The 12,402-nt window shown below is 50.0% G+C and overlaps 1 protein-coding gene across 1 annotated transcript; it reads right to left on the bottom strand.

Moving 5' to 3' along the window:
• Nucleotides 1-345: 345 nt before the first annotated feature.
• kcnv1 (potassium voltage-gated channel modifier subfamily V member 1) lies at nucleotides 346-6,771 on the bottom strand. Its single transcript, XM_075466540.1, has 3 exons — nucleotides 6,497-6,771; nucleotides 3,359-4,020; nucleotides 346-869 (listed from the first exon to the last, which is right to left on the bottom strand). Exons 1-3 carry the CDS (start codon nucleotides 6,769-6,771, stop codon nucleotides 346-348), a joined length of 1,461 nt encoding a protein of 486 aa, XP_075322655.1.
• Between the last annotated feature and the right edge of the window lie 5,631 nt (nucleotides 6,772-12,402).

Genomic DNA, 12,402 nt, shown 5'->3' with positions numbered 1-12,402 from the left:
AATATAAACACATGAATATAAATAGTAAATCTGGCCTGTTGGTTCCATCAGGTCCAGGTTCCCCTGACTCTCTGTGGCCCCTGTGGGGCCGTCAGCAGTCCCTTCATTTGTCTCTCAGAGTTGTTATTTTCCAGTAGCAGATTCTGAGTTCTGAGTACAGCAGGGTCAGACAGCTGGCCCCCAGCAGCAGGTGTTTTGGCCCCCAGCAGCAGGTCTTTGGCCCCCGTGTTTTGGCCCCCGTCCCCCCAGCAGCAGGTGTTTTGGCCCCCGTCCCCCCAGCAGCAGGTGTTTTGGCGCCCCGGCAGCAGGTCTTTGGCCCCCGTGTTTTGGCCCCCGGCCCGGGTCCTACCACCACAGCTCGTCCCCCCCGCTGCTCCGGGTGCTGGCCCGCTCGCGGCCCTGCAGCCGCAGCATCTCCAGGACGCTGCGGGCGTAGGCGTCCCTCAGGTTCACGCCTCCCGCTGCAGGTGCGCCCCCCTCCCCCACCGAGCCGCGGGCCAGCCTCTTCAGCACCTCGGCGTGCCGCAGCGCCGCCTCCTTCGTCTTCAGCGTGAAGTAGCAGGCGGAGAAGCGTTCGTTGATGATGGCGATGGGCAGCGCCAGGATCAGGATGCCGGACAGGATGCAGAGGAAGGCCAGAACTTTCCCCAGCGCCGTGTCGGGCCGCACGTCCCCGTAGCCCACCGTGGTCATGGAGGTGGTGGCCCACCCCCAGGCGGTCGGCACACTGGTGAAGGTGGTGGCGGGAAGGTCGTGCTCCAGGGCGAAGACCACGGTGGCGAAGATTGAGATGCCGACGCCGAGGAAGAGGAGCAGGAGGCCGACTTCCTCGTAGCACTGAGCGATGGTCATGCCCAGAGACTTTAGTCCTGAACAGAAGAGGGAACGCATCAGAGATACAGTCACCAGAACCACACAGACGGAAGAATGAGGCCATGAGGCCATCACAGGGACTTTGATCTGATTGGACGACAGGGCAGCAATTACAAAAACTCCTCGATGTGCATGATGCTGTGTTTAACACTCTGTACGTCGGGGTTAACACTCTGTATGTCGGGGTTAACCATCTGTATGTTGGGGTTAACACTCTGTACGTTGGGGTTAACACTCTGTACGTCGGGGTTAACACTCTGTACGTTGGGGTTAACACTCTGTACGTCGGGGTTAACACTCTGTACGTCGGGGTTAACACTCTGTACGTCGGGGTTAACCATCTGTATGTTGGGGTTAACACTCTGTATGTTGGGGTTAACACTCTGTATGTTGGGGTTAACACTCTGTATGTCGGGGTTAACCATCTGTATGTTGGGGTTAACACTCTGTATGTTGGGGTTAACACTCTGTACGTTGGGGTTAACACTCTGTATGTCGGGGTTAACCATCTGTATGTTGGGGTTAACACTCTGTATGTTGGGGTTAACACTCTGTACGTTGGGGTTAACACTCTGTACGTCGGGGTTAACACTCTGTACGTCGGGGTTAACACTGTACGTCGGGGTTAACCATCTGTATGTTGGGGTTAACACTCTGTACGTCGGGGTTAACACTCTGTAGTCGGGGTTAACACTCTGTATGTCGGGGTTAACCATCTGTAGTCGGGGTTAACACTCTGTACGTCGGGGTTAACACTCTGTACGTCGGGGTTAACACTCTGTACGTCGGGGTTAACACTCTGTACGTCGGGGTTAACACTCTGTACGTCGGGGTTAACACTGTACGTTGGGGTTAACACTCTGTACGTCGGGGTTAACACTCTGTACGTCGGGGTTAACACTCTGTATGTTGGGGTTAACACTCTGTACGTTGGGGTTAACACTCTGTAGTTGGGGTTAACCATCTGTACGTCGGGGTTAACACTCTGTAGTCGGGGTTAACACTCTGTAGTCGGGGTTAACCATCTGTACGTCGGGGTTAACACTCTGTACGTTGGGGTTAACACTCTGTAGTCGGGGTTAACACTCTGTACGTCGGGGTTAACACTCTGTATGTCGGGGTTAACACTCTGTACGTTGGGGTTAACACTCTGTAGTCGGGGTTAACACTCTGTACGTTGGGGTTAACACTCTGTACGTTGGGGTTAACACTCTGTAGTCGGGGTTAACACTCTGTACGTCGGGGTTAACACTCTGTATGTCGGGGTTAACACTCTGTACGTTGGGGTTAACACTCTGTACGTCGGGGTTAACACTCTGTACGTCGGGGTTAACACTCTGTACGTCGGGGTTAACACTCTGTACGTTGGGGTTAACACTCTGTAGTCGGGGTTAACACTCTGTAGTTGGGGTTAACCATCTGTACGTCGGGGTTAACACTCTGTACGTCGGGGTTAACACTCTGTATGTCGGGGTTAACCATCTGTAGTCGGGGTTAACACTCTGTACGTCGGGGTTAACACTCTGTACGTCGGGGTTAACACTCTGTACGTTGGGGTTAACACTCTGTACGTCGGGGTTAACACTGTACGTCGGGGTTAACACTCTGTATGTTGGGGTTAACACTCTGTACGTTGGGGTTAACACTCTGTAGTTGGGGTTAACCATCTGTACGTCGGGGTTAACACTCTGTAGTCGGGGTTAACACTCTGTAGTCGGGGTTAACCATCTGTACGTCGGGGTTAACACTCTGTACGTTGGGGTTAACACTCTGTAGTCGGGGTTAACCATCTGTACGTCGGGGTTAACACTCTGTACGTCGGGGTTAACACTCTGTAGTCGGGGTTAACACTCTGTAGTTGGGGTTAACCATCTGTACGTCGGGGTTAACACTCTGTAGTCGGGGTTAACACTCTGTATGTCGGGGTTAACCATCTGTACGTCGGGGTTAACACTCTGTACGTCGGGGTTAACACTCTGTAGTTGGGGTTAACACTCTGTAGTTGGGGTTAACCATCTGTACGTCGGGGTTAACACTCTGTAGTCGGGGTTAACACTCTGTACGTCGGGGTTAACACTCTGTATGTCGGGGTTAACACTCTGTACGTTGGGGTTAACACTCTGTAGTCGGGGTTAACCATCTGTACGTCGGGGTTAACACTCTGTAGTCGGGGTTAACACTCTGTAGTCGGGGTTAACCATCTGTACGTTGGGGTTAACACTCTGTAGTCGGGGTTAACACTCTGTACGTCGGGGTTAACACTCTGTATGTCGGGGTTAACACTCTGTACGTTGGGGTTAACACTCTGTAGTCGGGGTTAACACTCTGTACGTCGGGGTTAACACTCTGTAGTTGGGGTTAACCATCTGTACGTCGGGGTTAACACTCTGTACGTCGGGGTTAACTCTCTGTACGTCGGGGTTAACACTCTGTACGTCGGGGTTAACACTCTGTACATCGGGGTTAACACTCTGTACCTGTTTACCTGTGGAGTGTCGGCCCAGCTTCAGCATGCGCAGTGACCTGAGGAGGCGGAGCACCTGCACCACCCGGCCCACGTTCTCCAGCTTGGTGGATCCTCCGTGGAGGTTCTCCACTGCCAGCGTCACATAGAACGGCAGGATGGCCAGCATGTCGATCACGTTGGGGATGCTCCGACTGAACCGGCACTTGTCTCGGACGCACAGGAACCGCAGCGCCAGCTCGCCCGTGAACCACACCACGCACACGTACTCCAGGGCGTCGAACAGCTGCTGCGCTGCGACGCCCGGGCCGCCCTCACCGAAGGCCTCCCCCAGGTCCAGGGAGATGAGCACCATGTTGATGACCGACAGGACCACAAAGAAGACGGAGAGCGAGCCGAAGGCGCGAGCGGCGCGCGACGATTCGGGCTTCTCAAGAAGGTCCCACAGGCGCCTCCGGAGAGCCGGGCAGGCGGCGCCCACAAAGTCCTCGTCACCGTCGTCGGCCTCTCGCTGCACGTCCAGGCTCTCCTTCTGCTCCTTGCGGCGGAAGTAGCGGTCGCGGCAGCAGGAGTTGATGCGAAGCTCGTCGATGCCCCAGTACTGGATCTCCTGCAGGAAGGAGATCTCACACAGCTCCTCCATGACGTGCAGGTGACCCGTCCAGTAGAAGTTCATCACATATCTGTCAACAAGACACAAACTTTACTGAGTCAGAGAAGTTTAAAGTGAGTCTGACGTGGGGGCCAACAGACGCTCTGCTGTGGGAGGAATCAGGATGAACATTTTCCCAACAGGTGAAAGATCAGCTGACAACTCAGCCTGTTTGTCACTAAGCTGCCGTCTAAAGCCTCCTCCTGATCACAGTCACATTAAACGTAAGAACGAGTTGGTATCAAGACGGATCTAAATCCAACGAGCTTCTTTATTGAGGTTTGGAAGGCGTTCTTACTCACACCACCCCAACATCTCACTCTGTTCATGTTTCATAGGAGAAGCTTCAGCTTCCTAGGAGCGTCTTAGTCTGACTGACTGTAACTCAAACATAAAACCTTCTCATAATGTCTGAATTTAGTCATTTTGGATTCTGTGTCCGAAGGAGAATCTCAGCCTTCAGATTTGACCTCCCGTTCTATTTTCACAAACCTCACTGGATAAAAAGGAGAACAGAAGTCCGGTTTAACAGGATCAGAGTTATGTCATCATCTCTCTGAAGACGAGCAGCATCAAATATTTACATCCTCATCGTCTGGGCCTCTTCGAGCCTCCTTCGGCGCAGCTTCCAGGCCAGGCAGCTGCTGTTTGATCACACTGTCGGCCGCTGACAATGAAGCTGATTTACAGCAAACAGTCGCAGCAGAACGCATGCTGCTAAGCTCGGAACAACCAGCAACATGTCTGACTTCCGGCACAACTCGAGACGTTCAATCTTCAGCCCGGCAGAGCAGTGACGTACGGCGGTAAATACTGCCTGTCGCCAGATTTGAGGGCCTCACATGTAAAACTCTGGGAACAAGCAGCTTTAATGAGGATCATCTGAAGGACAGTTTGAACACTGCCTGGGAAAGCTTGTTGAATATTACGGATCTGAATGGAGTCCCACAGGGATTGGTTCTTGGGACGCTCTTTTTCTCAAACACTGTGTGGTTTTTATTCATTATTTTTTCTGTAACTTTGGCTGGGAAGATCAATATAACAGGATGTAAACATGCCACATTATGACCAAATCTGTACACACAAAGCAGGGAAGAAAAAACATTACAAACAAGAACAAATGGAAATAAGTTCAGAGCTCAGTTGGTCCTATTTCTCCAGAAAGTGGAATAAATGTTCTGAACATTTGGGTATAAAGGAGTAAACTCCTTCATATAAAGTGAGGATGAAAAGCTTTGAGAGGAGAGATGATTTGTTCCCATCAACACAAACATTTTACTTTCTGTTCAATAGATTTATACGGAAAATTAAACTGTGTCAGTTTAGATAAAATAACTTAATGATATGAAATAAATGTTAATAAATCTAAAAACTGCACCAAAAACCTTTGTTTTTGTAGTAACTTTGCAGCTTTTCAACCCACTTCTGAAGATCTGTGGACGCCCCGATCTGTGGACGCGCCGATCTGTGGACGCCCCGATCTGTGGACGCGCCGATCTGTGGACGCCCCGATCTGTGGACGCCCCGATCTGTGGACGCCCCGATCTGTGGACGCTGATCTGTGGACGCGCCGATCTGTGGACGCCCCGATCTGTGGACGCCCCAATCTGTGGACGCCCCGATCTGTGGACGCTGATCTGTGGACGCCCCGATCTGTGGACGCTGATCTGTGGACGCGCCGATCTGTGGACGCCCCGATCTGTGGACGCTGATCTGTGGACGCGCCGATCTGTGGACGCTGATCTGTGGACGCTGATCTGTGGACGCCCCGATCTGTGGACGCCCCGATCTGTGGACGCTGATCTGTGGACGCCCCGATCTGTGGACGCTGATCTGTGGACGCCCCGATCTGTGGACGCTGATCTGTGGACGCCCCGATCTGTGGACGCCCCGATCTGTGGACGCTGATCTGTGGACGCCCCGATCTGTGGACGCTGATCTGTGGACGCCCCGATCTGTGGACGCCCCGATCTGTGGACGCCCCGATCTGTGGACGCCCCGATCTGTGGACGCCCCGATCTGTGGACGCTGATCTGTGGACGCCCCGATCTGTGGACGCTGATCTGTGGACGCGCCGATCTGTGGACGCTGATCTGTGGACGCTGATCTGTGGACGCTGATCTGTGGACGCGCCGATCTGTGGACGCGCCGATCTGTGGACGCCCCGATCTGTGGACGCCCCGATCTGTGGACGCTGATCTGTGGACGCTGATCTGTGGACGCTGATCTGTGGACGCCCCGATCTGTGGACGCCGATCTGTGGACGCTGATCTTTGGACACTGATCTTTGGACGCTGATCTTTGGACACTGATCTTTGGACGCTGATCTGTGGACGCTGATCTGTGGACGCTGATCTGTGGACGCCGATCTGTGGACGCCGATCTGTGGACGCTGATCTGTGGACGCTGATCTGTGGACGCTGATCTGTGGACACTGATCTGTCCCGGGTGTGTTTCTGACTCTATGAGTCATATTAGCAGAAACACTCGTGCACTGAACCACCTACCGGAAGGTTTGAGAGCTTCGGTCAAAGAAGAACTCGTTCTCCTGAACGTTGGCGTCGTCGCAGAGCTCCAGCGCCGAGTCCCGGCTGCATCGGGCCAGTTTACCCAGCCGGGTCTCCGGGTGGGACGCCAGCAGCTCCTGCGACAGCAGGTGGCGGCTCCCCCCGACGTTGATGACGAAGACGTCCAGAGGGTCTCTGACGCAGGACGCCTCGCCGAAGAAAACGCTGGAGTCCAGAGACGCCAAAGACGCGCCGCCACTGATGACCTCCGTCATGGTGCCGGAGGCTCCGGGTGGAGGAGCTGATGGAGAGAGGACGGAGCACATGAGTGAGGACCAGGGACAAAGCTGATTGGCTGGACTGGAGTCACAGAGCAGGTAGAAACAAAGATGTGAAACCACCACCATGATATATTCCTGTCAGCTTTATTTGAGCTCTGAGCTCCTCCAGGTTTCTGTCAGGACCATTCAACCCGGGAACGTTCATCAGCCCTGACATCAAATCCAACATGGCTGCTTTAAAAAGTGGTGAAAGCTCACTGCCTCCAGCCTCCTTATTCAGGGCCGATGTCAATCACAGCAACTTTCTGAGAAGTTTGGGGGAGATCTCCAACATCTCCTCACAGCTGCAGCTGTAGGAAGATGAGCTAATGAGCTCATGAGCTAACCTCCTCCCCTGTGATCGGCTGAGGAATGAAGCTGAACCAAAGGTCCAGCTTCTTGTTCCTCTTATCGCTCTTTCTCTTTCTGCCATCCAACGCTGTCACGCCTCTAATTCTTCCACCGTGAATATTACATAAGAGTCGCCACTCAGCACCCGGCCTGAAACGTGCAGCGAGTCGTTTTTGGTGTTTTCAGCCAAAAAACACGACCTTAAGGGATGCAGCGCAGACAGAAACACGTGGCCTCTGTCCACAAAGCGCACAGAAGCTGCTGATTGTCAGGGAGGAGTAGGACACGGATGCAGCAAACTTGATTTATTCACAAAAAACAAAGATCAAACAAAAGGCGCGGCTGAGCCGGATGTCACAAAACTAAACTTAGGAATAAAAACTTGACAAGACAAAATAAAACAAAAGACTTAACATGGCATGGATAAATACTTAACTTAATCGTAGCGTCATGGCATGAAGGGGTATTGATGGGTAAGAAGGTAAGGATCTGACAAACTGACAGACTGGAAACTAAATAGAGGGCTGGGAGGGATTGGAGACAGGCTGCAGCTGGGGACAATGACTAACGGGTGACTGAACTAATGAACTGAGTGAGGGGAAACTAAAACATGGCAAAACTAAAACTAAACATGGACTAAAAAACTAAGACATAATTAACACATAAAAAAAAATCAACTAAAAACCTGGGCAGAGTCCGGTGGGCGTGACACGGATTCCTTCTCAGACTCTTTGAGCCCAGAAATCCCTGAAATACATCAAATGTTGACATTTTAGTAAATTAAATTCTGTCAGGCCCATGGACTTGTGTTTTTAATATCATGTTTTAAGTTACGTTTTTGTGTTCAGTTACATTACATTACATCACATTACGGTCATTCTGCAGACGCTTTTAACCAAAGCGACTTACAATCAGTGTGTTCCACATCGGGAGGCAAAAGAATTTCAGGTCACAAGAAATCATAAGTGCATTTCCTTCCAAAACCAAACAGCTAAGAGCAGAACTAGTGCAGAGTAAGTGCGGTAAGTCTGGTACCGAGACACATGGGAAGACAATTTAGAAAACAAAGACAATTTAGGATTCAATATAAACACAAGAAACTTGTGCTAAAGAAAATAAAAAATTAAAATAAAATAAAGGACCAGACTCAGTGAGTAATTCCCTGTACTCCCTATTATACAGATCAGTGAGCAGTGCTGACCAACATGTCATTGGGGTCATCAGGTGGGAACCTCCTTTCATCAGTGTTTCGTCTAGTTGGGCCCACGACACCTCCAGGAGGCTAGAGAGTGACCACTGGCGTCCCAGAGTCACCCCCCTAATGCCAGCCAACACTGCCCCTCACACCACAACCACCATAATCTACCTCAGCCTCTCACCAACTGCACACCCGTCACAGCGGGGTGGGGATGCAAACCCTGGTTCGGGTAGGGGGTAATGAAAATATAGAGGGTGCCAGTGGTGGAGGAGACAGTAAGTGCGTAAGGAACTAGGACAGAGCAGGTGATGTCCTCAGAGGGCGGATCAGGGTAGTGTTTCCTGCAGAGGTGGGTTTCAGCCTGCGGCGAAAGATGGGCAGCGACTCAGCTGTCCTGATATCAGTCGGGAGATCGTTCCACCATCGGGGCGCCAGAACAGAGAAAAGCCGTGACCGTGTCGATCCTGCGCAGGGACCCCTGAGTGACGGGGCAGCAGGGCGCCTGGTGGCCGCAGAGCGAAGTGGTCGGGCGGGGGTGTAGGGCTGGACCATAGCCTGGAGGTATGAAGGAGCTGCTCCTTCCACTGCCCTGTAGGCCAGCACCAGAGTCTGAAACTGGACCTCAGCCTGGAGGTATGAAGGAGCTGCTCCTTCCACTGCCCTGTAGGCCAGCACCAGAGTCTGAAACTGGACCACAGCCTGGAGGTATGAAGGAGCTGCTCCTTCCACTGCCCTGTAGGCCAGCACCAGAGTCTGAAACTGGACCTCAGCCTGGAGGTATGAAGGAGCTGTTCCTTCCACTGCCCTGTAGGCCAGCACCAGAGTCTGAAACTGGATGCTGCAGCTACAGGGAGCCGGTGTAGAGAGCGGAGAAGGGGAGTGGTGTGGGAGAACTTTGGGAGGTTGAACACCAGACGAGCAGCAGCTTTCTGAACCAGCTCCAGAGGTCTGATGGCAGAAGCCGGGGCGCCAGCAAGGAGCGAGTTGCAGTAGTCCAGGCGGGAGATGCCCAGAGCCTGGATGAGCACCTGCTGCCTTGTCGGTGAGGAAGGGGCGAATCCTCCGGATTTGTAGAGGAGGAATCGGCAGGAACGGGTCACTGATGCCATGTTTGGTCGTCCAGGGTCACACCCAGATTCCTCGCGGTCCGGGTTGATGTCACCACGGAGTCATCCATGGTGATGGCCAGGTCTCTGACCATATCAGTCGGAGATCGTTGCCCCTTCTTGGTTTTGAGTTTTTAGTTTTGCCATTGTTTTTCTCCTCACTTCCCTCACTCAGGTAATTAGTTCATTCCCCTCACCTGTCTGTCATTGTCTCCAGCTGCACTCACTCTCCAATCACTCCCAGCCCTCTATTTAGCCTCTTGTCTCCCTTCTGTTTGTTGGTTCTTTGTTAGTGATTCACCAACCTGACCTGCCCGCCTTGTTAGCCGCTGTACCCTTGTTCCTCGTTTTAAGCTAAGTATTTAATTATTCCATGCCATGAAAATCTTTTGTTTGTTTTTTCCCAGTTTTGTTTTTGAATCCAGCTCAGCCGCGCTTTTAGTTTGAACTTTGTTATTTTTGTTTTTGTGAAATTAAATTCAGTTATCTTTGAAAGTCCGCATCCGTGTCCTACCTCCCCCTCCTTCAGCCTCAACCCCAAAAACCTGACAAATTCTAGGGCTGGGCGAGTTAATTATTTAATGCTGATAAATATTTTATCGCGCATTAACGCAGGTTTTATTTTACTTTTATTTATTTAAAAAAAACAACATTTTATTTAGGGGGGGCTTTTGTGCCTTTAATGGAAGGTTCAGAGAGACAGGAAGCAGGGGGCAGAGAGAGGGGGAACAACATGCAGCACAGGGCCGTCCGATGCGGGACTGGAACCGGGGCCAGCTGCAGCGAGGACTATAGCCTCTGTACATGGGGCGCCTGCCCAATACGCCACGGACCCCCCCTGTTCTATTATTTATTTTGTTATTGTAAAAATCTGCTGCTGACAGGCTTTTATTTTGTAAAAGTCTGTTGCTCACAGGCTTTTATTTTGTAAAAGTCTGTTGCTCACAGGCTTTTATTTTGTAAAAGTCTGCTGCTCACAGGTTTTTATTTTGTAAAAATCTGTCACTCACAGGCTTTTATTTTGTAAAAGTCTGTTGCTCACAGGTTTTTATTTTGTAAAAGTCTGTTGCTCACAGGTTTTTATTTTGTAAAAGTCTGTTGCTCACAGGTTTTTATTTTGTAAAAGTCTGTCGCTCGCAGGCTTTTATTTTGTAAAAGTCTGCTGCTCACAGGCTTTTATTTTGTAAAAGTCTGCTGCTGTCTGCTGTGGAACAGGAAAAGAAAGTAATCGGCGGATCCACCAAACATGGAGAAGGGTACGGAACTTTTACTCGGCCATTTTCATGTTAAAGTTCTTCCAGACGGCGGAGTCGACAGAACCAAAGTCATCTGTAAACTCTGCCAAGTTGAATTGTCTTCTCAGCGTAGTAGTTCCAGTCTAAAATATCACTTAAAGGCAAAACACACAACTGATAGCAGCAAGTCATTCAAGGAAACAGACAGTGGAGCGAGGCTTCCACATAAAAACTACAGAAAGATGCTGATGTTAAAAGTGTGTTTGCACAACAAATGTTATGGCACTTTCATTCATATGGCAGCACATTTAAAATAAAGCTAAATGCTAAAAGCTATACACTACTTTTGGATTCTGCGTACAAATGAGATTAATCGTAGAATCAGACCCACAGCAGAGAAATAAACAGTTTGCCTCCTGCTGGATTCAGTCTGAAAAACAGCTGTTTCTGCATCTGTAAAGACCATCAAACCTGATTTAATCTGAGTTTCATGTTCGTTTCTGATTCTGATTTAAATCCTTTAATCTGAGACGTTCATAAATATTCTCACTGTGGAGTCAGCTGTGACTTTATCTAACAAACACTCCTCAGATCATCATCATCATCATCATCATCTCTGAGTCTCACCTGCTTTAAATGAAGTGGTGGACGCTCGGCGTTCCTGCTGCTCAGATCTTCAGCTGCTGCTCTCTGAGCTCCGCCGAGCTTTAAATGAGAGCCGAGAGGTATGAGGGGTGAACAGTGCCACTGAGAGGAGGAGGAGGGTGTCATCTTCTTCATTTCCTAAATATAGCTGTGTTCAAAACTGCATACTGCATACTACATACTGCATACTACATACTGCATACTGCACGCTGCATACTGCGTGAATACTACATACTGCATACTACATACTACATACTTCCATACTACATGCTGCATGCTGCATACTGCATGCTGCATACTGCATACTACATACTTCCATACTACATGCTGCATGCTGCATACTGCATACTGCATACTACATACTGCATACTGCATACTACATACTGCATACTGCATACTGCATGCTGCATACTGCATACTGCATACTACATACTGCATACTGCATACTACATACTGCATACTGCATACTGCATACTACATACTGCATACTGCATACTACATACTTCCATACTACATGCTGCATGCTGCATACTGCATGCTGCATACTGCATACTGCATACTACATACTGCATACTGCATATTACATACTGCATACTGCATACAGCATACTGCATACTGCATATTACATACTGCATACTGCATACTACATACTGCATACTGCATACTACATACTGCATACTGCATACTGCATACTACATACTGCATACTGCATACTACATACTTCCATACTACATGCTGCATGCTGCATACTGCATGCTGCATACTGCATACTGCATACTACATACTGCATACTGCATACTGCATATTACATACTGCATACTACATACTGCATACTGCATACTGCATATTACATACTGCATACTGCATACTGCATACAGCATACTGCATACTGCATATTACATACTACATACTGCATACTGCATACAGCATACTGCATATTACATACTGCATACTGCATACTACATACTGCATACTGCATACTGCATACTACATACTGCATACTGCATACTACATACTGCATACTGCATACTGCATACTACATGCTGCATAC

This window comes from Odontesthes bonariensis, chromosome 5, assembly GCF_027942865.1.
Source record: "Odontesthes bonariensis isolate fOdoBon6 chromosome 5, fOdoBon6.hap1, whole genome shotgun sequence".
Lineage (NCBI taxonomy): Eukaryota > Metazoa > Chordata > Actinopteri > Atheriniformes > Atherinopsidae > Odontesthes > Odontesthes bonariensis.
The sequence above is the reverse complement of the archived record's forward strand: the minus strand, read 5'-3'. Positions and strand labels throughout refer to the sequence as shown.